General features: G+C 36.3%; 1 protein-coding gene across 3 annotated transcripts in view; it reads right to left on the bottom strand.

The window, feature by feature from the left end:
• The window catches only part of CEP350 (centrosomal protein 350), a 162,694-nt gene that overhangs the window by 112,550 nt on the left and 24,515 nt on the right, over window positions 1-25,629 (bottom strand). For 2 of the 3 annotated variants that reach the window (XM_059875815.1, XM_010813497.4), the window contains exons 2-8: window positions 21,191-21,276; window positions 20,122-20,168; window positions 16,640-16,754; window positions 15,650-15,809; window positions 10,750-11,372; window positions 6,505-6,618; window positions 1,995-2,108 (exon numbers count right to left, since the gene is read on the bottom strand). In XM_059875815.1, the coding sequence (XP_059731798.1) occupies window positions 1,995-2,108; window positions 6,505-6,618; window positions 10,750-11,372; window positions 15,650-15,809; window positions 16,640-16,754; window positions 20,122-20,168; window positions 21,191-21,263 (1,246 nt within the window). In that variant the 5' untranslated portion in view covers window positions 21,264-21,276. The remainder of the gene's footprint in view (window positions 1-1,994; window positions 2,109-6,504; window positions 6,619-10,749; window positions 11,373-15,649; window positions 15,810-16,639; window positions 16,755-20,121; window positions 20,169-21,190; window positions 21,277-25,629) is intronic. The other variant, XM_059875816.1, reaches the window with a different exon arrangement.

The following is a 25,629-nucleotide window of genomic DNA, read 5'->3' as shown; positions in this document are numbered from 1 at the left end:
AAAAACAAGATCATGGCATCCAGTCCCATTACTTCCTGGCAAATAGATAGGGAAAAATGGAACTAGTGGCAGACTTTATTTTTTTGGGCTCCAAAATCACTGCAGATGGTGACTGCAGCCATGAAATAAAAGACGCTTACTCCTTGGAAGGAAAGTTATGACCAACCTAGACAGCACATTAAAAAGCAGAGACATTACTTTACCAAAAAAGGTCCATCTAGTCAAGGCTATGGTTTTTCCAGTAGTCATGTATGGATGTGAGAGTTGGACCATAAAGAAAGCTGAGCGCCGAAAAATTCATGTTTCTGAACTGTGGTGTTGGAGAAGACTCTTTAGAGTCCTTTGGACTGCAAGGAGATCCAACCAGTCCATCCTAAAGGAAACCAGCCCTGAATATTCATTGGAAGGATTGATGTTGAAGCTGAAACTCCAATCCTTTGGCCACCTGATGTGAAAAGGTGACTCATTTGAAAAGATCCTGATGCTGGGAAAGATTGACGGTGAGAGGAGAAGGGGTCAACAGAGGATGAGATGGTTGGATGGCATCACCCAATCAATGAACATGAGTTTGAGTTAACTCCAGGAGTTGGTGATGGACAGGGAGGCCTGGCATGCTTCAGTCCATGGGGTCACAAAGAGTTGGACATGACTGAGCAACTGAACTGAACTGATTAGTCTATGATCAGAAAAACAAACACTTCGTCAGAAACCAGTGCCCCATCACTCTATTTTCATGTTTTTATAGGACTTTGTATGTTCCCTATTCAATTATTTGGGGGCTTCCCTGTGGTCTCAGACAGTGAAGAATCTGCCTCTAATGTGGGAGACTTGGGTTCAATCCCTGGGTCAGGAAGAACCCCCTGGAGAAGGGAATGGCAACCCACTCCAGTAATTCTTGCCTGAAGAATCCCATGGACAGAGGAGTCTGGTGGGCTACAGTCCATGGGCTGGCAAAGAGTCAGACACGACGGAGTGACTAACACTTTAACTTTCACTTTATTCAATATTCATTACACTTTATTATAATACATATCTACTTTTTTCCTGACAAGATTCTAAGTTCCAGGAGGGAAGGAGCTATGTGCATCTTGCTTACCACTATATTGCCTAAGCTTAGAATATCCCAGTGCCTTAAATAAAGCAAATATATTTGCATAATGAATGTGTGAATTGTCTCCAAACTGAAAGTGACAAGTTTCCAACTTTCTCCACTCCCTTGACCCAAATTACTCAATGACTTAAATATGACACACTAAACAGCCATTTTCAATATAGCTAGAAATAATAATTAGTAGTAGAGAAATTACACCTAACAAGTGAGTGTTTACAATGTGTCAGGTACTATACTGTATTAACTATTTTAGTTCTCACAACAACCTATGAGAAAAGTAACTAGTGGTTTCCCATTTACAAACAGGGAAACCAAAGGACACCAAAATTAACTCAATTACCAAAGGAATAAAGTTAGACATGACAGAACCAGCGTATCAATTCAGGCAATATAGATTAAGCCTAAAATGGTAATCACTATAAAGCCAGGGAATTCTCTTTCCCTTCATCTTGATTTATTCTGCGTCCAGTCCATTACTACCACAAACTGCCGGATTTTCTTGTGTAATATTTATTCACTCATTAGAATAAGGAAAGAGACTTAGCTACAGGCATAAGCCATCCCTCTGTGTATAAAAGTTCACTATATAAAAATCATTACCTTTAATCTGGTTAATTTCTATTAAAAAATAATGACAGAAAAAAATGGGGGGGGCACTGTTCAGTATCATGGTGAACATATTTCATGAGTATATACATATATGAAGACTTTTCAGACTACATATTCTAAATATGTCAATTAACCTCAAGAAAACACACATAAAATGATATATAAAATATACTGAATTTTTGTATGTGTCAAATAATAAGAACATTTATTTCTGAATAGATGCCATTTCACTAATATGTAATTTTAAGATGGGCCTAATATTGAGAAAACCAACCTGTTTTACATTCTGAACTTGATAACTGTGCTACCTTTTGGACTTTTCGTACTGGCTTGACCACTTTCTTCTCTCTACTTTTTTCAGCTGGTTTTTCTTTCATAGAGCTATCATCTGAAAAACAGAAACATTTATAGCAAATATTATAATAAATGGTATTGACCCACTCATCCTCCCCCCAGTATGAGAAAGCTATATAGAATACATGGTTCAGGAAGGGAGAGAGAAACCTTCACTATTTCTTTGACTCAAAAGCTGCAATGTCAAGTCCTCTTACAGAAAGGTCTAGAGATCACAATTACTCTACTGTTAAGTCTCAATTCTTTGTGGGTTTATTTTTTTTTTTTTCAGGAAACCCTTGAGACACTCACCTGGTTTTCACAAACTGAAAGAAGCTACAATAATGCTTTCCAAGCTAGATTATAGCATTTACAGAATCTCAGAAGCAAGCACTTTCATAGATTCCTATTTCATTTAAAAATTCCCACTTAACTGAAATATCATGAACTTCTAGAATAAAACTGTATAAAATACTCAATATTCCTAAATTAGGCCCTTTTATGGATGTGAGAGTTGGACTGTGAAGAAGGCTGAGCACCAAAGAATTGATGCTTTTGAACTGTGGTGTTGGAGAAGACTCTTGAGAGTCCCTTGGACTGCAAGGAGATCCAACCAGTCCATTCTGAAGGAGATCAGCCCTGGGATTTCTTTGGAAGGAATGATGCTAAAGCTGAAACTCCAGTACTTTGGCCACCTCATGCGAAGAGTTGACTCACTGGAAAAGACTCTGATGCTGGGAGAGATTGGGGGCAGGAGGAGAAGGGGATGACAGAGGATGAGATGGCTGGATGGCATCAATGACTCGATGGACGTGAGTTTGGGTGAACTCTGGGAGTTGGTGATGGACAGGGAGGCCTGGCGTGCTGCGATTCATCGGGTCGCAAAGAGTCGGACGTGACTGATCTGATCTGATCTGATCTGATGATTAGGCTAGTGAAATATGTCAAAGTATTTCACATATAAACTATGCTCACTAATTTTTAAATTCCAATCTGCAGAAATAAACTGACTATACACATAAACTTGAAAATTAATCTCAACCACAGATCTGGATAAATGTACTTTAAACATATATAGAGCTCTGCATTCTGAGCAAAGAAGTTAAGTGTGATTCAGAGGCCCTGAGGCACGAGCATACTTAGTGTCTAAGAAATAGCAAGGAAATCAATGTGAATGAAGTGAAGAAAGAGAAAAGCAATAAGAGTTAGGGTCAAAAGACATGACTGAGGGCCAGATTACATAGGGCTTTACAGGTCATTGTGAGAACTTCAGGTTTTACTCAAGAATAGGATGAGAAATTGAGCAAAGGAGTGACATGACCTAAATGTTATTTTAATAAGCTTACTCTGATAGCTATGATGAGAACAGATTCATTAGAAGAAGAGCAGAAGCAGGGTAACCAGTTAGAAGGCTACTGCAGTAATCCAGCCAGGAGACTGACAGTGGATGGCTTGAACCTAGGTGGTAGGTGAAGGTGATTATATTTTAGAGGTATTTCAGACAATTTAGATATAAGGTATGAGAGAAACAGAGGGGTCAAGGATGACCAAGGATTTGGGACCTGAATAATCAGAAGGACAAGATTTACTCTCCAGTAAGATGGAGAGACTACCAGAGGAATAAGTTTAAGGGGTGTACCATGACCTCATTTAGTTAGCTAGCTCCATTTTTGGATATATTAAGCTTAAGAAATTTATTATACATCCAGGGGGAGGTGCAGAGTTAGCAGCTGGATATGAATCTGAATTCAGAGAAGTCTGGTCAGAGACATAAATGTGGGAATCATCAGCAGAGAATATTTAAAGTACTGAAACTCTATGAGCTTGCCTAGTTTGTGTATGGATAAACAAAAAATTTAAAAAACAATAAAGGAAAAAGACGGAGAAGGCGATGGCACCCCACTCCAGTACTCTTGCCTGGAAAATCCCATGGACAGGAGGAGCCTGGTAGGCTGCAGTTCATGGGGTCGCTCAGAGTCGGACAGGACTGAGCGACTTCACTTTCACTTTTCACCTTCATGCATTGGAGAAGGAAATGGCAACCCACTCCAGTGTTCTTGCCTGGAGAATCCCAGGGACCGGGGAGCCTGGTGGGCTGCCGTCTATGGGGTCGCACAGAGTCGGACACGACTGAAGCGACTTAGCAGCAGCAGCAGCAGCAAAGGGAAAAGAAAGGGATGGAAGAGAAAAGAAAAACGAAAAAAGAAAAACAATGAGAAACACAGATCCAAGCACAGGGACCAGGACATGCCAATATTCAGAGATCAGATAGTTGATTAGGGAAAAAAAAGAACAAAAAAGAGCAGATAAACTTGGGAGGAAAACTAAACACTTATGGTATCATAGATAAGATTCCAAGTGAAGAATTTCAAAGATGAAGTGATTAGTGATATCCAACATTTCTGAGAGAGACTTTATTTTGGGGGCTCTAAAATCACTGCAGATGGTGACAGCAGCCATGAAATTTAAAGACACTGGCTCCTTGGAAGGAAAGCTATGACCAACCTAGACTGCATATTAAAAAGCAGAGACATTACTTTACCTACAAAGGTCCGTCTAGTCAAAGCTATGGTTTTTCCAGTAGTCATCTATGGATGTGAGAGTTGGACCATAAAGAAAGCTGAGTGCCGAAAAATTGATGTTTCTGAACTGTGGTGTTGGAGAAGACTCTTGACAGTCCCTTGGACTACAAGGAGATCCAACCAGTCCATCCTAAAAGAAATCATCCTGAATATTCATTGGAAGGACTGATGCTGATGCTGAAACTCCAATACTTTGGCCACCTGATCCAAAGAACTGATTCATTTGAAAAGACCCTGATGCTGGGAAAGATTGAAGGCAGGAGAAGGGGACGACACAGGATGAGATGGTTGGATGGCATCACCAACTTGATGGACGTGAGTTTGAGCAAGCTCTGAGAAAGCCTGGCATGCTGCAGTCCATGGGGTCGCAGAGTTGGACATGACTGAGCGACTGAACTGAACTGAATGTTTCTAAGAGATCAAGCAGGATAACAAATGAGAATTACACACTGGATTTAGCGATGTGGAAGTCACTGATGACCTTGGTAACAGCAGTCCACAGAGAAGTAGGAGCAAAAACCTAACAGAAAGGATTCAAGAGTAAAATGGAGGAGAAAAATTGGAGACTATGAAGATAAAGCAACTTTCTGAAGCTTCACTGTAAATAAAAGGAGAGAAATAAAGCAGAGTAGGGCCAAAAGAGGGGTTCTTTTATGATGGCCCAGATAACAGCATGTTATCAAACACTATGTTGATGGGCATGACCTCATAGAGAGGGAAAACTTGATAATGGAAAAGAGAAAACAGGGCTGTAGTAATGTCCTTAAATACACTAGAGCAACTGGAATTTAATACAGAAGTAGATGGGTTTTGTTTAAGACAGAAGCAGTGGGAGAGTTGACCCACCGAAACAAAAGAGAAGGCAGACTATAATAGGCAGACCTCTTTAAGAGTTCTTTGGCATACATCATTCCACTAGTCTACTGATACTGTTCTATGAAGCATATTACCATTCCCATTTTACAAATGAGAAAACCAAGGAAGAGAGTTTATGTAACACAGATAGTATGAAAAACTAATTAAGTGGCAGAGCCAGAATTTGAATCCTTGTAAACTAATTCCAAAATCTCGCTCTTAACTATTACATTATATTTCCTTTTTATATGAGAAAAAATTTCTGAAGATATTGTTTCAAAAATAATAGTAGGAAAATTGGACTGGACTGTGAATGCCATAATATTTATTAGCAGAGTCTCTACTAGGGCTTACCAGAAAATTTTCAGGTTTCAGAGTCAGACTGAGTTGGTTTTAAACCTTGGCTTCAATTCTTAACTGCTCTATGCAACCATGGGAAAATTACTCCTTGACCTTACACTTCCTCAACTGTAAAACATTTAGGAGACTAAATGTTGGGCAGCATCTTGCCCCAAATCATACAAGGTTTCAATATAGTAATATTATATGTATGATCTTCCTATTTTCCTCTTCGAGTCTTCCATAAGTTCCTCTATTTTCAATCCTCTAACACACATTATTCCCTTCTGATAATGTTCATTTTTCTTCCTGCTTTTTGCCCTCACAGTATCTTATCTGCTGCCCACCAAATTACTGACCATTTCAAAGATCTCAGAGGGCTACTAAACTTCAACTAGACTCCTATGTTTCCTTCAAATCAGACAAGCCCACTCAGAACGTCCCTTAGTTTAAAAATAGCCTAGTTTCTGTCTTTTCAGCTATATATGCTAATTTAACCCTGGAGCAAAGCCTAGAAGCTAAGAGTCTTGTGACTGACAATATCACCACTTAAGTATACCATGCATTTAGAAATGGGAAATAACTTTAGTTTGGTGACAATTTTATGTTTCAGCATTGCAGCTTAGGTAGTATGCATGATAAAACACTGAAAACCTAGGAACACTCTACTCTCACCTGCAAAGTGAAGTGCTAAGTCACGATACAGTTCTCTACTCATGTTTTGAAACTCAGCCTCCTGCCACACTTTCCCATCAGGTGTTCGAATCTTGGTCTCTGAAGGATTGAAGCCTAATATATAACCAACAATACAAAACATCCTTATCAATACTGCATTCAAAGTTTTGTTATATTATTAACTTTAAGTGAAATAAATTAATATACTATAAAATTCACTCTTTTAAAGTGTACAACTCCCTGCTTTTTAGGATATTCAGATAGTTACACAACTATCACCACCATCTAATTCTAGAGCATTTCATCACCCTGAAAAGTAACCCTGTAACCATTAGCAGTTGCTCCCCACACTACTCCCTCTATTCCCTGCCAAATACTCAACTATTTTCTATCTTTACAGATTTGCCTATTATGGACATTTCCATATAAATAGAATCCTACAATGTGTGGCCTTTTGTGTCTGGCTTTTCACTTAGCTTTTATTGTTGAATGATACTCCATTGTACAGATATATCAATGTTTGCTTATCCATTTACCAGTTGATGAACATCTGGGCTGTTTTCTACTTCTTGGCTATTATGAATAATGTCGTTATAAACATATATGCACAAGGATGTGTGTAAATATACCTTTTTCAATTCCCTTGGGTAGTATATCTAGGCGGAGAAGGCAATGGCACCCCACTCCAGTACTTTTGCCTAAAAATCCCATGGACAGAGGAGCCTGGTAGGCTGCAGCCCGTGGGGTCGCGAAGAGTCAGACACAACTGAGCGACTTCACTTTCACTTTTCACTTTTCACTTTCATGCATTGGAGAAGGAAATGGCAACCCACTCCAGTGTTCTTGCCTGGAGAATCCCAGGGACGGGGGAGCCTGGTGGGCTGCTGTCTATGGGGTCGCACAGAGTCGGACACGACTGAAGCGACTTAGCAGCAGCAGCAGCAGTATATCTAGGAGTGGAATTGCTGGGTCATATGGTAACTCTTACGCTGAACTTGTTGAGGAACTATCAAAATGTTTTCTAAAGAAGCTGCACCATTTTACATTTTTATCAGCAATTTCTCCATATCCTCACTTGTTATTGTCTTTTTTATTATAGTCACCCTCATAGGTATAAAATGGTATCTCATTGTGGTTTTAATTTGTGCATCCCTAATAATTAAACGTTGAACAGCTTTATAAGCTTTTAAAAGAGGAATGCATCATTAGCTACCACATAATGTGTTAACAAGTGCTGTTTGGAAAAGTAAGCTTCAGTTAGACAAAGCAATATACATTTGTTCAAAAAGACTAGAAATGGAGAAGCACCAAATTAAATGATAAAAGAATGTCAATCATAAATTATGGATATCCGAGAAAGAAACTACCTTTTCAAGTCTGAGGAGAAACAACAATAATCACACTTTTCTGATTTTGCCTATGGCTGAACAAATGGACAAGCTTCTGTCTACACAGGCAAAATCAGACAACCAAAGTGTGGAAAACAGTTGCTTAAAACATACTTGTTCTATTTCTTAACAAACATTACACATGTGCTATTTCCTAGAAATTATCATTCTGGTTTCCTACTTCAAATTTATCACTATTCCTTAAGAAATATACTAAACTTAAAATGTTACTTTGCAAAAAAAGATGAAGTAATGAATATGGATGATAACCAGAATAGTAAAAAGATCTGTATTTTCAAATGGGCTCAACTTACCAAAGAATTGCCATTAAATATTTTGTAAAAATTAAATCAATTTAGTGGAGTCAAAAATTGGTAAAAGCACTTTAAAAGTGCTAGATAAAATGTTACTGGTAAAATAATTACATGTCTAATAAGAAGTACTCTATTCAGCTCTTAAGACAACAGCATAAGCTTAATTTCACCTGAAATTTGTACCACAGGACACATACAACTATGCTTATAGCTATATAAACAAAAAGTTTATAAAGTGTTTAGTCTATTGCAAACTACAGTTTATAACAAGAAAGTGTGGCAATTCCATGTAAACCTATCTTCCTCCCAACATTTCTTACCCTCGTTCCATCTCTCTACATTCAACCTTATCACTTTTCTCTTCTCTTCCCTTCAGGAAACATTTATCTTTATGGGAGCCTTTCTTTATATTTGCATCTTTACTTATAAGTCAACTTTAAGCAGCTTTCAGTATCTACATCAGTTTCTCTTTCTGTTCCCCAGTTTTTATTTCCATTCTCTTTGTGTACACTTTTCTTACTAATTGAATTTATTGAATAGAATAAAATATTTACTGTGCATTTGTGTCCAAGACACTGTACTAAGGTTTGAAATAAAATAAGATGATCAATGAAGGCTTAATCTTCTTGGGCATTTAAACCAGAAAGAAAAAGATATGTAAACCACTAAGTATAAAACAATGAAAGAACCACTGTGTTCACTACTTCAAATTTTAAACATATACACACATAAATGTAATGTGTTTAGAATGGGTTTCATATACTAACAACTATATAAAAAGACAAAGAAAAATCTCCTCCTCTCTCTCTTTTCTCTCTCTCTTTCATTTGTGTAAGAGAATATTATCTCTGGAATGGTACATAAATTGTTAACACAAGTAACCTCCAGAAAGGGGACCAGGTGACTGGAGCACAAGAATGATACAGCTTTTCAATGTATGTCTTTTTCGTCTTTTCAACTGCAAATCAAGTGAATTTACTAAGTATTTAAACAAATGAAATTAAAATGTCACTTTAGAATACAGTATATTAAGATACTTTTAATTTACACTAACAAAAAGTTAGCAGAAAAACAGTTCTTCACTGGTGGAAAAGATAAATCCACTGCTCAGGATGCCACTGGAAACCATATTCTGTTATGATTTCTGAAATGAATACTATATTTCATTAGTTAACCTCATGAAAGTTACATTCATAATATATTTTAATATGGAAACTAAAGTATTAAAACTAGTAATAAAAGGAATATACAAAATCTAGTCACAACTCAAAGTCATACCTAAGATTTTCACTCTGATTCTTTAAGGTTGCTTTCTTTCTTAATTTTTAGATTTTTACAAATTATTAAATAGAACACAGATTCAAATCAACCATCTTAACTCTGCCTTAGTGGAAGAACTTTTGAAACCGCAGACTTTGACTTCTAGAATGAACAAAGCTTAAAGGTACAATCTGCATTTAATGGGTCTGATATAAATATAGCCAAAGTTTTGTATAATCACTATCTTACAACCAGCCAGAACTTCTGACCCCATCATTTGCTAATTGCTCTGTCAGCAATGTGGACAATTTCTACATGGCACACAAACAACTAGAAGGATAAGAAAGAATTTTATTAAGGGAACTACCCACAATTTTATCATAAATTATCTAGAATTAAATGCTACTTATCTATCTTTAATTCATAATGAATATTACTAGCAAAACATATCACAAAAAAACTGATAAACTGTTCAAACTATAGATAGTTAAGTTTGTTCTGTTAAAATTAATAGAATAAACCAATCTTGATTATATTTTGATTGTCATACATTTATAAATACTGAACTTGAAAAAATATCTGCAAAAGAAAGGCCAGAATGGTAGGAACTTTAAGACCAAAGTCTAACCTCATCAATGAATCAAAATTTTACATGGATGACCCTGACCCTGTGAAAATAATTTCAGGGACATAAATATGCAAAACCACCATATATAAAAACTTGAGTTAGGCTGAAAGCAGAAATTCTCTCTGAAAAGCATCTTCTCAATGGAAATCTGATTTATTGTTTTCTTAAACATGGAGAAAACCCCTGTCAAAATTCTAAGGTTAACAAAAGAGGATCAAAATGTCAGTGCCAAGATATTCTGTAACCAAATATTTACTAGCAGTGATTGAAGTATTTTTCAAACATTGCTTTTAAAAGAATTTCTAATAACAACAGAAATACAATGACAGAGTAAGAGCAATATTCTTTCAGTTCTCTGAAATTTTATACTTATTTTTATATTTTATTTATATATATTTTATTTTAAAATTTATACTAATTTTTATTTTCTCTTTTGTACAACTTATTAAAGGTTCATATGGGAAGTCTCAAACTAAAAGAACCTCTTGAAGGATCTAAGTCTGCATTTTTAGCATGCACTTTGAATTAATTTTTTTATGCACTTGATTTGAGAATCACCCCCTGTTCTAAATGATCCTCTCTACTCCAATACACCCTAGGGAAACAAGGAGACAAGGAGGCAGGAAAAGAGAAGATGTAAACACTGATTACAAACCTTTATATGTTGGAGCAGGTGGAGCTGTTGCCACTTTCCTGACTTTCGCTGTCACTGAGCTATCAACATTAACAACCATTACCGGATGGTCAATATGACCCAGGTTCTGGCCCTGGCCATTTGTTTCTTCTGAGTGTTCCCACTGTTTTCTAATCCGCTCCTTGAGTTTTTCCAGTTTGACATCATGTTGTCGTCGCTTTAGGATATCTAATCTTTGGGAATTACAAGTACTAGTAGAAGACGGAGAAGAGTCAGTTAACCGTAACACTTTTGAATCAATATTATGGCCCATGGTACACACAGAAGACTTCAAAGTGTTCTCATTTCCTTTTGTTCTATTAGGTTTTTCTTCATCACTTCTCATGGCAGCTGCCACCTTAATCAAACATTCAGAATTTTGCAATGCATCAATTGTTGGTCGATCATTTAAAAACCTAACAACTGTATCATCAACGGCAGATGATTGGGAGCTCTCAAAATCACAACAAAGTATATTCCGATCTTCTTGACTGCACATCAACCGGTTCCCACTCTCAGGCTTCTCTTCATTAACATCCACACAATATACGTGCTTTGACTCTAAATGGCTGGGGCTTATACTGGATGGTGTGCCATGGACTTCCCTATGATTAAAAAATAATAAGCTTTAAATAAAGAATACAAAAACCAGTCATACAAACTGAGTGGAGAACTCTAAACATTAGAGACCCCAAAACTTAGACACTCTAGTAGGTTAGAAATAATTCAGTGCTCAATGCCTCCTGGGTATCAAAGGTTAGATTATGGCAAATCATCTAAATCATAATGTGCATATTATAAAACTATGCAAAAGATGCATGCAGAGATTTCCTTAAGAACCCCAGAAAGCAGAAATACAATCTGACTTTGGATATTCACTTGACACTTACTACCAAAATGTACATTTTACTTCTCCATAAAATCTTAAGAACTAGGGGGAAAAGTTCTCAAATTCTGGCATTTCACATATATAACTTCTAAATAGTGTACGAAATTAACAGATTGGGAGTAGAAATAAAGTGGAAGTACAATAAACATTCACCTCCAGATAAACGTGGTTAGTAAAGTTAAATCTCTCTGAACTACAGACAACTTTTTTGGCAGCTTCAAGTTATGTAAAGCATGTCTAGAAATTCCAGAGTAGGCAAAGAAGACTGGACACAGCCAAAGCATGCATCACAAAGTCCATATTCTCTACTCACAAAAACACTAGCAAAAGTATTCCTTCAGAAACTATTTTGATCTTACGTATCATTCTAGTAAGTTATATTTTAGAAACAGAAGCAGTTATTAAAAGGGAGATTAATGAAGACAAGCCTCAGCAGTAGGAAGAAGACATGAAAAGCTACCCAACAAAATTATAGGAACAGACATAACAATCATCTGGACCCCCAAGTTCCGAAAGAGTAGACATTTGCCACATGTGGCAATTGAGCACTAGAATGTGCTTAATCCAAACTGAGATGTGCTGTAATGTAAATTACATACCAGATTTTTAAAAATTAAAAAATAAAGACCATAAAACATCTTTGGGTGTGTGCATATGACTACTAAAAATATTTAAATTACATATGTGTGGTTCACTTTAATGGTGCCATTGTATATACTGACCTAAATCTTTCAGTTTAGGCATAAAACTCTAAATATCACAAAAATTATTAAAGTCATGACTCTATTACAGCAAAATATGGTTAATTTTGCAGCTATCATGAGTACACAAGTGTGTGCATTTCTCTAAAGAGACAGTCTATAGCTTTTATCAGATTCTCACTGGGGTCCATGACTCAAAAAACATTAGACCCTCTTCTAAGAGGCTGATTATTAAATAAGACGGGGGCTGAGAACTGAGTTCTGCAGCTTTCACTAGAGATCAAGACTAAATTCAATTATTTTCACTATCTCAACCAGACTGCAACAACTCACTGTTTAAATGATTAAGGTCTAAAATCAGCACATGCAGAGAATAAAACAGGAATCCCTGGTGGCTCAGCGGTAAAGAACCCACCTGCCAATGCAGGAGATGTGGTTCTATGCCTGGGTCGGGAAGATGCCTTGGAGAAGGAAATGGCAACCTACTCCACTATTCCTGCCTGGGAAATCCCACAGAGAAGCCTAGCAAGCTACAGTCCATGGGATCGCAAAAAGTCAGATACAACTTAGTGACTAAACAACAGAGAATAAAATAAAATATAAAATGGTAGGTTACCTACATGTCTTAATCGTAAGGGAAAGAAAATTAACTAAAAAAAGTAAAGTAGAGACTGCCCTTGTAGTCCAATGGCTAATACTCTGCACTCCCAATGAAGGAGGCCAGGTTCAGGGAACTAGATCCCACATGCTGCAACTAAAGATCTCAGCACGCCACAACTAAGACCCAGCAGAGCCAAATTAGATAGACCAAAATAAATGAACTTTAAAAAAAAAAAAGTAATTTCACACATTCTTTCACTCACTCACTCATTAAATATCTACTATGAATAAGGATGTTCACTATGCAATTCTTTCAACTTTTCTATAAATATGAAAATTGTCGTAATAAAATGCTGGAAAAAATATCTATAGAATACTTAGTTAAATAACAAGCATTAAGATGATTTGGGAATGAGACAGATTTGTAGTTTTACATAAAGTAATGTAATGGGTACACATTTAATCAAAATATAATGCAGCATGAAAATGCTCCAACAGAGGAAGCACAGGTGGTACTAAGTCGCTTCAGTCTTGTCCGACTCCTTATGACCCTATGGACTACAGCCTGCCAGGCTCCTCTGTCCATAGGATTCTCCAGGCAAGAATACTGAAGTGGGTTGCCATGCCCTCCTCCAGGGGATCTTCCTGACCCAGGGATCGAACCTGAGTCTCTTCTGTCCCCTGCATTAGGAAGCAGGTTCTTTACCACTAGTGCCACCTGGGAAGCACAGAGGAAGGGTTGAATAAGCTAGGGAATGAAATGGGGTAGAAACAGATACAGCAGTGTTTCATACAGAAGGTGATAAAAGCTGAGTTTTAGATGATGAATGGAGCTGGCCAGGTGGAGGGTGTTCTATTCACAGCTATCCTATGGATATTTGTTTCTTTTCTTAAAATACACATAATTTACACAATTTTAAATGTGAGGTAGTATTATTTGCAGAAAGAATATTAGAATAGAAATAGTAATTTAGTTTCAATTCTGATAGTGATTATGTTTCTAGGCATCTCATTATTCTTTTAAATTTTCCCTTTCTCCTTTTTCTAAACTATGCACTTGTACCCAGATTAAGTCCCTGGCCTTTTCTCTATTTATTTTTTTCACTTTTATCACTTCAATGCTACTGACAACTCCCATATTTATATTCGTAGCACTGACTTTTCCACACACATTCCTACCCAAACATCCAACTGCCTACTGAATATTTTCACCTAGATATTTCAAAATTGCATCAAATGGAACACACTGAAAATCAAACCCATAATTTACTTCTGCATGCTTGTGTGCTAAGTTGCTTGTGTCCAATTCTTTGTGACCCTATGGACTGTAGCCCACCTGGCTCCTCTGTCCACGGGATTCCCCAGGCAAAAATACTGGAGTGAGTTGCCATGCCCTCCTCCAGGGGATCCTCCCGACCTAGGGAACGAACCCACATCACTCGCAGCTCCTGCATTACAGGCAGATTCTTTACCGCTGAGCCACTGGGGAAGCATAATTCACCTTCATCATCCAAATTTTTTATCTCAAATATAAGATGTGAGAGTTGGACCATAAAGAAGGTTGAGCACTGAAGAACTGATGCTTTTGAACTGTGGTGCTAGAGACTCTTTTGAGAGTCCCTTGGACAACAAGGAGATCAAACCAGTCAATTCTAAAGGAAATCAACCCTAAATATTCATTGGAAGGACTGATGCTGAATGCCACCTGATGTGAAGAACCAACTCATTGGAAAAGATCCTGATGCTGGGAAAAATTGAGGGCAAGAGGAGAATGGGGCAACAGAGGATGAGATTGTTGGAAGGCATGACTGAATCAATGGACATGAGGTTGAGCAAACTTGGGGAGATAGTGAAGGACAGGGAAGCCTGGCATGATGCAGTTGATAAAGTCACAAAGAGTCAGACATGACTTAGCAACTGAACAAGAGCAAATATAAAAACTAAGTATTTCCAAGCACCATCATTAAAAACTCCTTACTTTACTGATTGATACTTTAAAATACTAAAAAATGATTATAAATGAAACAACAAACTATAAGTTTCAGTGTCTATTACTTAATACTATTTGCTATCCTAACAGCAAGAACATATTTCTATCAGTAGTTAAAACGTCCCTCAAATACAAAACTCTTTAATCTTATCTGGTAAATATCCTAAATTAGCTAACAAAAATGCAAAGCATTTTATACTATTCATATATTAAAATTCATTCATCAATCTTGAACATCTAACTAAATTGTTAAAAGGAACCACTGGCAACACAAACAATAAACCAACTCACATTCTCAGAAGAAAGAAATTTTAGGTAACTGATTAATGCTAGCCCCCTCCAACTCAAAAAAGAGAAGAAAACTAAACTATGTGAAGACCACTGTGTAGAACATCCAATCTGAGATATAAGGGAGAAGAAAGCCATACTTCCAGAAACCGAATAATTTGTGTGCAGGAAGCATATTACAATGGAGTGGTCTGGAGTAAATATTACTACTTCTCCCCAAATATTCAATCTGTAAAAGAACAGAAAGTTAGCATTTCATAAAAGATTTTGCTTTACCTTTTTGGAAAATGGAAAAGGTAATACTACTAGATTCAGAGTGTGATGAAAAACTGAGAAAATAAACTATAATATTAGTACAAATACTATAGGTTAACTCTATAGATAATTTAAAAAAAAAAAGAAACCCACACTAACCTGTAAGAAACCAAAGGGTCACGAAACTCCACACGATTAATTTTTTTTACATTACTCTCCAGGGTGGTAGCTCTGAGAGGACTACGAGATTTCTCTTTTCGTGATTTAGAAAATTTGGAGGCTGGAGCATTAACCCAAGAATCATCCAGGTATCTACCATCTGAAGAAAAAGGAAATCTATGAAAACATATGATATAAAATACAACTGTCTCTGAACGTGGCTAGCATTTAAGAAAATAACTTAGGTATCTTATTGTTTCTGCACTCTCAAGCTGAATACCATACAAGTAGATTAAAAAAAAATTCAGGTTCTATTATTACAGTAACTCAATCTATAGAGAAAGACTGCATTCTAAGCAAACAACACCAAGTGAAATTCTAAATAAAAAATTCCTTTTGTCAAAGGCTCTCACTTCAAAAAAGATGCATCAGCTAAAACCCAAGACTCACAGATTATAAAAAAGAATCATAGTTTCAGTTAATCTGCAGGTTTATTCCACTAATTATGCAACCACAAAATTAAATATATAAAAGGTAACCAAAGAAAATATTGACAGTGTCAATTTATGATAGTATTTGTAAGATAAATATTCTAATTTTGATCAGAAATCCCAACCAAAAAAACAAAAGTCTTAAGTCAACTAAATTTCAAACTAAAATACCTGTAATTTTTCTTTTTTAAAAAGGACATATATAACCCTAAAGGCTCAAAATCAAATTCTCACTAACAAATGAAAACTCACTGCCAAAGGTGATGCTGTAGTGCTAAGTCCCCGATCAAAAGATGGAGAAAACGTCATCTACAGTCACTGAACATGAGGCTGCTTCGTAACTACTCAGTACCAAAGGAAAAGAACTAAATGCTGATGAAGCACCTAGTCTCTGACAAAAGAACAAGGAAATACATGGGACTATATGGAGAAATTAAACCAAAACGCCAAAAATTCATATTTAATATATTTATATCTTTGGAAGTCACCTCCTACATACCTTTTCTACTAATTTTTCTGGTAGCACTTGCAGAAGATTTCTTGGTATCCATGACAGAATCAAACACAGCTGTACTTGTAGGGGCTACTTCCAATTTGTTTTCAATGTGTCTCAGCTAAAGTTTAAACACCATCAAAACAAATAGGTTAATTCTATTCTAAACCAGCTACCATCAATTTAATTACTTATATTATCCAACAACTTTCTCCAAAGCAGAAAAAACTTAGGAATGCTTTATTTTAACTAAAAACAATATAGTTTTTCTATTATTTACTACTTAAGCAATTGGCCAATGCTGCCCAAATTTGGACACAAAAATAAAAATGTCTATAGAATACCAAGAGTTTTCCATTTGACCTGTTGACTACTTTTTTAATTGTTGAGTTTTTTAAAAGCAGTAAATTTTCTGACATTGTATGCTGCATATCATTATGCTACATATATTTTCTGCATTTCTACATATTTTATGTGTTTTATATGCAAAAGTGAGGAAAGAACAATTCCTCGAGACTAAAATTTAGGATTATTTAAATAGCCACAACTTTTTATCATTTTATATCTACAAAATAAGTTTTACAATAAGGACAAAGTTAATAAGATAAAATTCAGGTTTCCAAGCACTACAGTTGACTTTTGATATAACCACCAATGATTTTAAAAAGTATTTTCTCCTAAATGCTTACAGGAGAAAATGTGAAGAAAACAGAAGAAAGTAGAAAAAAATAAAATTAATCAAAATTCCAAATTCCACCACAAAGAAATAAAAGCTTTGTGTAAAATTCTGATTTATCTTCTTTCATATTTTAGCAGTGCAATGTACTCACAAAACTGGAATAATCCTTTATATATTAATAATTCTATATCAGACTGTTCCCCCATTTATATTATGAACCATTGATCACCCCTAAAAATTATTTTTAAAACCCAATAATTTTTTTTTAAAAACAACTATTAACAATTCAGCTCTAAGTTAGTTTACCTCTAAATTTAATATGGGATAAAAATTATTCTTACATTATAAATGTACAATGCTCACAAAGAATATATGCTGATTGCTACATTCATGGACCCAAAATCTGACTCTGCATTATGACCAAATCTAGGTTATCAGATTGACTTTCAAATCAGTTCAAAAGATTATAGGACAGAAAATATCAAGTTTATACTGTTAAAAAATAGATGACTTGAATTCTGGTAGAATACAAAACAAATAAGACAAATATATAAATATATATACATACACACACACACACATATATAAGGTTGGTGCAAACATAATTACAGTTCAGACTGTGACTTTTTAAAACTAATTTTATTTATTTATTTTTGTCTGTCCTGGGTCTTCATTGCTGTGTGGACTTGAGTCTCTAGTTGCAGAGAGCGGGGGCTACTCTCTAGTTGTGGTGTGTCAGCTTCTCATTGCGGTGGCTTCTCTTGTTGGGAAGCACAGGTTCTAGGGCATAAGGGCTTCAGTAGTCGTGGTTTCCAGGCTCTTGAACTCAGCTATTGTGCTCTGCAGCATGTGGAATCTTTGTGGATCAGGGATCAAACCTGTGTCTCCTGCATTGGCAAGTGAATTCTTTACCACTGACACAACAGGGCAGCCCTCAGACTGCAAATTTTAAATCATTATAACTAGGCTTAAACACATCTTTATTAATCAAAATAGGAACCATTACAATCAACACATTTTTGTTAATGAGAAGTTTATTTCTGTAGCATAAAAATTTGTGCTTCAGGATTCAACAAACTCCTAAGAAGTATTTTCTGCATCCTGCTGGCTGTGGAAGCATTTTCCCTGCAAAAAGTTGTTGAGATACTGAGGAAGTAGTAGTTGGTTGGCAAGAGATCAGGTAAATATCTGGATGAGGCAAAACTTTGTAGCCCAATTTGTTCAACTTTTGAAGTGCTGGTTGTGCAACATGCAGTTGGGTGCTGTCATGGAGAAAAATTAGGCCCTTTCTGTTAACCAATACCGGCTGCAGGTGTTGCAACTTGGGGTGCATCTCATCGATTTTCTGAGCATACTTCTCAGAGGTAGTGGTTTCACTGGGATTCAGAGAGCTGCAGTAGATGAGACGGGCAGCAGACCACCACACAGTGACAAGAACCTTTTACTGGTGCAAGTCTGGCTTAGGGTGGTGCTTTGGAGCTGCTTCTCGGTGCAACCACTCGGCTAGTTGTCACTGGTTGTCATATAAAATCTACTTTTCATCACATGGCACAATCCAATTGAGAAATGGATTCTCAATCAGAAATACAACTGATGTTGCATAGAATAAGAGAAGACACTTCAAAATGACGATTTTTTGGACTTCTAGTCAGCTCACGAGGCATCCACTTATAGAGCTTTTTCACCTTTCCAATTTGCTTCAAATGCTGCACGACTGTAGAATGGTCAACACTGAGTTCTTCAGCAACTTGTCACACAGTTATATAAGGATCAATTCGATGATGGCTCTCAATTAGTCGTGTTAATTTCTGATGGCCGGCCACTATGCTCTTTTATCTTCAAGCTTCTTGTTTCCTTTTCAGAACTTCTTGAACTACCACTACACTGTACATTTGTTAGCAGTTCTTGGTCCAAAAGCACTGTTATTGTCAGTTGTCTCTGTTGCATCAAATGACCCATTTTGAACTCGAATAAGAAAATCACTCAAATCTGCTTTTTGTCTAACATAATTTCCATAGTCTAAAAAAAATATAAAATAAGCAGCAAGTAATTTAAGTCTTTAGCAAAAAAAAAAACATAAAGTGAGAAATGCACGTTAAAATGATGTATAACATAACCACATTTAGAGTGTATTCCAATATCAAATGGCAAATTTCAATAATGCAAAAACCACAATTACTTTTGTACCAACCTAATATATATTAGAAGAGCAATTTGCCTAGAGAGCAAATGAAAAAGAAAAGAAAAAGGTCTCTCTTTAAAGAGCTATGTATCACTTGACAAATCTGGATTCCTAAACTCCAGACAAGACTGGACTGAATATAAATGAGAACGGTGGCACATAATCATCCTTCTTCAGCAGTACTAAGAGAAAACAACCTGTTACTGCCACAAAAAACTAGCAGGTGACTCACAGTCCACTCAAACAAAAGCTGTCCCTTTCATTTCTGCTCTATGAGCTTCCTACATAGACACATTCCTACCTTCTCTAATAAATTCTACATTTTAAAACTTCATCTCAACATATCAACTGAGTAAATTTATTAAAGCAGAATAAATAACACAACATAGTTTAATAATTTATATGCCATAGTGCTAATGTTTCTGATACTTAAAGTAATGTCCTAATTACTACTTTACTAATAGTTGTCACTAACGTTAATTTTGTAACATAGTATGTAACTTTTCATATTGAAAAGTTTAACTATTTTCTCATAAAAAAAGCACTATAGAAAAGAATTTTAATCTACTCAATCATAACAGAAAATTTTAAACTAGAAGGAAATAAATGGAACCTATAATTACTTACAGCAGCCTTGGTCTGAGAAAGTGCATCCCATGGTGCGGTTATATCTGCTGGGCAACATTAATATTTACTGAATTAGGATCTCTGAAGTGGACCTTGAAATCTGCATTTTAATAAGCTCCTAAATGCACTCAAAAGTTTGAGAACCACTTTATTAGGCAGAACTGTTCTCCAGCAAGCGCTTTATTACATTGAGCCAAAACATGATTCTTCTCCCATCCTGTAAAGCCTAGCTTCCTAATACATGGTTTAGAGCTGTATTAGGCACTGATCCCCCTAGGACACTGATCCCATAGGACAACTAGACTAACACCCCCATCTACATTTCCAACAATAAGCAGTATCCTCAGTTTATCCCAATGAGCTGAACAAATACACTGTTAAGTACCATACTGCATTTCGTATTATGATATGAAAAGATCAGAAAACTACTCCAGACTTCAACCTACTAGTAGAAACAAAGGTAACATCTATTCATTCTTTCAGACAATAGCCCTTCAAAGAGTATATATTCAAACAGTCTATATATTTCCCCTGAGTCAGCCTTCTCTAGGATAAATATTTTCATCTTCTCTAAATGCTCCTCATGTGACATGATTTCCAGGTCCCTCACGAACCCAATTATCTTGCTCCAGATGTACACATTTGTCAAAGTCCCTCAAAATAATCAAGTCCTAAATTAAAGTTACCCCCATGCATCACTAAAAACAAGAAGTTCAATGAGACTATAACTTTTTAATCTGTGCACTACAGGTCTACATCGGGAGCTATATAGTATCATTTATTGACATTAAGTCAGAATTTATTGTAAAATATTATATATAACTAATTTTACATATACTGATTCTTTTTAAAAAAAGAATGTATTGCTTTACAAGACAGTTTACTATTGTGTGCCTCTGAAGGTAAAGTACATCGTATATTTAAAATGAAACTGAATTTTAAAAAGCATTTATCCATTTGTTATAAATCAAAGCATATGGGTATTTTCATTTACTGAATAGCCCAAAATCTTAGGCACAGGACCTAAACAAAGCATTAAGTTCAGTTTAAAAAAAAAAACAAATCATACCTTGAATAGTATCCGTGCTTTGAGAGTTCCTTGGATTTGGTAAAGGCACCTCTTTTGATCTGCTGCTCCTCATCCTGCCAATTTACCTGCAATCACATCATCAGCATTCACTGAAAATCAACATTATAATATCAGTGAAGAAAATGCCCTATCTTGCCTTTTGTGAAAGTCAAAAAAGAATTTTGTCATCTCTAAAAGTTATCTTTATATTCTCTTAAGAGTTCCTGATAATTTAGTAACTTAATTTTTGCTTGGAAAGCTAAACCATTAAAAATTATATCATAACCACCCCACACAAACTAGGATAGCTACTATCAAACCAAACAACAAACAAAAGTGTTAATGAAGATGTGAAGAAACTATAACTCTTGTGCACTGTTTGTTGGAATGTAAAATGGTACACCTGCTATGGAAAATAGCTCAGTAGCCCCTCAAAAATTTAAAGGAAAACTATCATATGGTCCAGCACAGAAGAATTGAAAGCAGGGGCTTGAAGAGATATTTGTTCACAGCACTGCTCACAACAGTCAAAAGACGAAAGCAACCAAAGTGTCCATAAACAAATGAAAAAATAAGTAAAATGTAGTGTGGTGGCTCAGACGGTAAAAGCATCTGCTTGCAGTGCGGGAGAACCGGGTTCAGTCCCTGGGTGGGAAGATCCCCTGGAGAAGGAAATGGCAACTTACTCCAGTACTCTTGCCTGGAAAATTCCATGGATGGAGGAATCTCGTAGGCTAGAGTCCACGGGGTCCTAAAGAGTCGGACACGACTGAGCGACTTCACTTTCACTTTCAGTATACACATAAAACATTATTATTCAGTCTTAAAGAAGGGGGATATTTTGACATATGCTACAATAAATGAAACTTGAGAACATTATGCGAAGTGAAATAAGCCAGTTACAAAGACAAATACTATATGATTCCACTTATATGAGATACCCAGAATAGTCCAAATCATAGGAAGGGAAAGTAAAATAGCAACTGTCAGGGGCTGGGGGAAGGGGAAAATAGGAAGCTATTGTCTAATGGGTATAGAGTTTCATTTTTGCAAGATGAAAGGAGTTCTAGAGATGGATGGTTACTATGACTGCATAATAGTAATAGTGTATTTAGTACCACTAAACTGAATCCTGGAAAATGGTTAACATGGTAAATTTTATGTTACATGTATCTCACCACAAAACACAAATTAAAAAGGGGAAAAAAGTATATAATGACTCAAAGAGAAAGATCATGATCTACTTACGCTAACTAAACAGACTGATGACAAAATTCTGTTGTAAAAGTCACATAAAAACACAGTTTGGAAAATGTAGAAGGGGAAAACTCATTCCTGCTCTCCAAATCTTAACACAATCATTAAGATCCCTTCTGTTTCTTTATACTTTTTTTTTTTGATTGAATTAGGTTCCTTAATTTATTGTTTTGAGCTTGTCTTTTTTTTTTTTAAACTTTACAAATTGTATTAGTTTTGCCTAACATCAAAATGAATCCGCCACAGGTATACATGTGTTCCCCATCCTGAACCCTCCTCCCTCCTCCCTCCCCATACCATCCCTCTGGGTCGTCCCAGTGCACTAGCCCCAAGCATCCAGTATCATGCATCGAACGTGGACTGGCAACTCGTTTCATACATGATATCATACATGTTTCAATGCCATTCTCCCAAATCTTCCCACCCTCTCCCTCTGCAACAGAGTCCAACTGTAATCACTATAATTTCAATTTTGTGTCTTATTTAAATGCTAGACATTTGAAGTGGGTTTTAGAATATATCCACAAATTCTTTGATACTCCTTTCTTCAAGAAGTGGAGCTTAATTTTCTTCTCATTGGATGTAGGCTGGACTTAGTGGTTTACTTTTAACAAATCAAATGTGGTAGAAATGATGTGTGACTTTCAAAACTAAGTCACAAAAGGCACTGCCTGTTCTCTCTCAAGGATCCAGCTGCCATGTCATAAGGACAGTCAAGCAACCCTATGAAGAGATCCATGTGGCAAAAAAAACTTAGGGTTCCTGCCTATAGCCATATGAATGAGCCATCCTGGAAGTAATCCAACAAGAGTTTATCAATACAATAATATGACTCATTTTCTCTATGATAAATAACACTGTAATGAAAATAGCTATATATATGAATGTTTGCTCATTTGGATTATTCAACAAGAACAGGATCTACAAAGTATGCAAAAACTGAACTAAAGAATATATAGAACATGCTACTCTAGAGATCCAGTGTTGAACTGTTTTCCAATTTACAATAATACGAGCTGATCAGTTTTATTAATATATTTTAGTATTAACTATGCTTTTTACTTTTGTTGATTATTAAGGAATATTAATTATATTCCTTTTAGGGAAGAAAATGGCTTTTTAAAAACTTTTTATTTTGTATTGGGGTACAGCTTTTGTATTGGGGTACATTAACAATGTTTTGATAGTTTTAGGTGAACAGCGAAGGGACTCAGCCATACATATGCATGTATCCATTCTCCCCCAAACTGCCCCCCAATCCAGGCAGCCACATAGCATTGAGCAGAGTTCTATACAGTAGGTCCTTGTTGGTTATCCACTTTAAATAAAGCAGTGTATGTGTCCATCTGGGCTTCCCAGGGGGCGCTAGTAAAGAATCCATCTGCCAATGAAGGAGACACGAGAGACATGGGTTTGATCCCTAGGTCAGGAAGATCCCTGGAGGAGGGCATGGCAACACTCTCTGGTAATCTTGCCTAGAGAATCCCATGAACAGAGGAGCCTGGCAGGCAGAGAGTCAGACACACAACTGAAGCAATGTAGCGCACACACACTACCAAACTACCTATCTATCCAAACTACCAATCTATCTCTTCTTTCCCCCATCCTTCCCCTGGGCAACCATAAGTTTGTCCTCTAAATCTGTGAGTCTGTTTCTGTTTTGCAAGTAAGTTCATTTGTACCAGAAAAAGGTTTCTTTAATTTCAATTTAGTAGATTGCTTGAAGGAGTAAACACTCTGCCATGGAACTTAATTTTAGATCCTCATTTGTGAACTATCTTTTCTTGTTCTTTGCCCACTAATCTACCAGGATATTAAAGTTTTTCTTATTGATTTGCTGAGTTCTTACATTATACTACTACTACTACTACTAAGCCGCTTCAGTCGTGTCCGACTCTGTGCGACCCCATAGACAGCAGCCCACCAGGCTCCCCCGTCCCTGGGATTCTCCAGGCAAGAACACTGGAGTGGGTTGCCATTTCCTTCTCCAACGCATGAAAGTGAAAAGTGAAAGTGAAGTCGCTCAGTCGTGTCCGACTCTTCGTGACCCCATGGACTGCAGCCTACCAGGCTCCTCCATCCATGGGATTTTCGAGGCAAAAGTACTGGAGTAGGGTGCCATCTTACATTATAAATAGTATATTAAACCTTTGTCATATTTGATAAAAATAATTTTCTTCAATGTCTGTAAAGGCAGTTCAATATTGTAATTATTAAAGACTCTAATTTACGTAAAAAAGGAAAAGCCTACCTACTAAGTCCAAACATGAAAAACTAAAGGTATAATTAATTTTTAAGAGTGTTACTTTTACCTATAATAAACAATCCTGATTTATAAACTTCTTAGGAAAAACTTCAAAAAGGTTCCAAAAATAAAAATTTTCTAAAACTAAAATTTTCATAGGTTATACAATATGATTCTAAGAAAAGTCAATCTAGATGTTTAAAAATAGAATAGTAAAAATTTTAAATCAATAAATATGCCAATAGTTAAAGTTATTCTAACCAGAGTTAGAATCAGAGCTACCAACATAGTTAGAAAAATAAACTCACTTCACTGTCCTTCTCATAAAGATACTTTTGGTCTAGTTAAGTGTCAAATGATAACTAAACAAACATGTGGCTGCTGCTGCTGCTGCTAAATCACTTCAGTCGTGTCCAACTCTGTGCCACCCCATAGACGGCAGCCCACCAGGCTCCACCATCCATGGCATTTTCCAGGCAAGAACACTGGAGTGGGTTGCCATTGCCTTCTCCAATGCATGAAAGTGAAAAATTAAAGTAAAAGTCACTCAGTCGTGTCTGACTCTTAGCGACCACATGGACTACGGACCACCAGGCTCCTCTGTTCATGGGATTTTCCAGGCAAGCGTGCTGGAGTGGGTTGCCATTGCCTTCTCCGAAACAAACATGAGCTATTTTATATCACTAAATCATCTGTCAATGACTAGACAAAACTTTTCTTTGAGCAGACCTCATTTTAAAATAAACGCTAAAATAATGATCAATTTTCTAATGGGAAGCAGAAACAGATTAAATAATCAAAACCTGCATATACATCCAAAATCTCTATGCTTAAGAGCTAATGCCGATAAAGCTGAGACAATGGAGATTAGCAAAAAGAAATGAATCTGCTTCAGGGACATCCCTGGTGGTCCAGTGGTTAAGAATCAGCCTTCCAA

Source organism: Bos taurus, chromosome 16 (assembly GCF_002263795.3).
Source record: "Bos taurus isolate L1 Dominette 01449 registration number 42190680 breed Hereford chromosome 16, ARS-UCD2.0, whole genome shotgun sequence".
NCBI classification, from domain to species: domain Eukaryota; kingdom Metazoa; phylum Chordata; class Mammalia; order Artiodactyla; family Bovidae; genus Bos; species Bos taurus.
The sequence above is the reverse complement of the archived record's forward strand: the minus strand, read 5'-3'. Positions and strand labels throughout refer to the sequence as shown.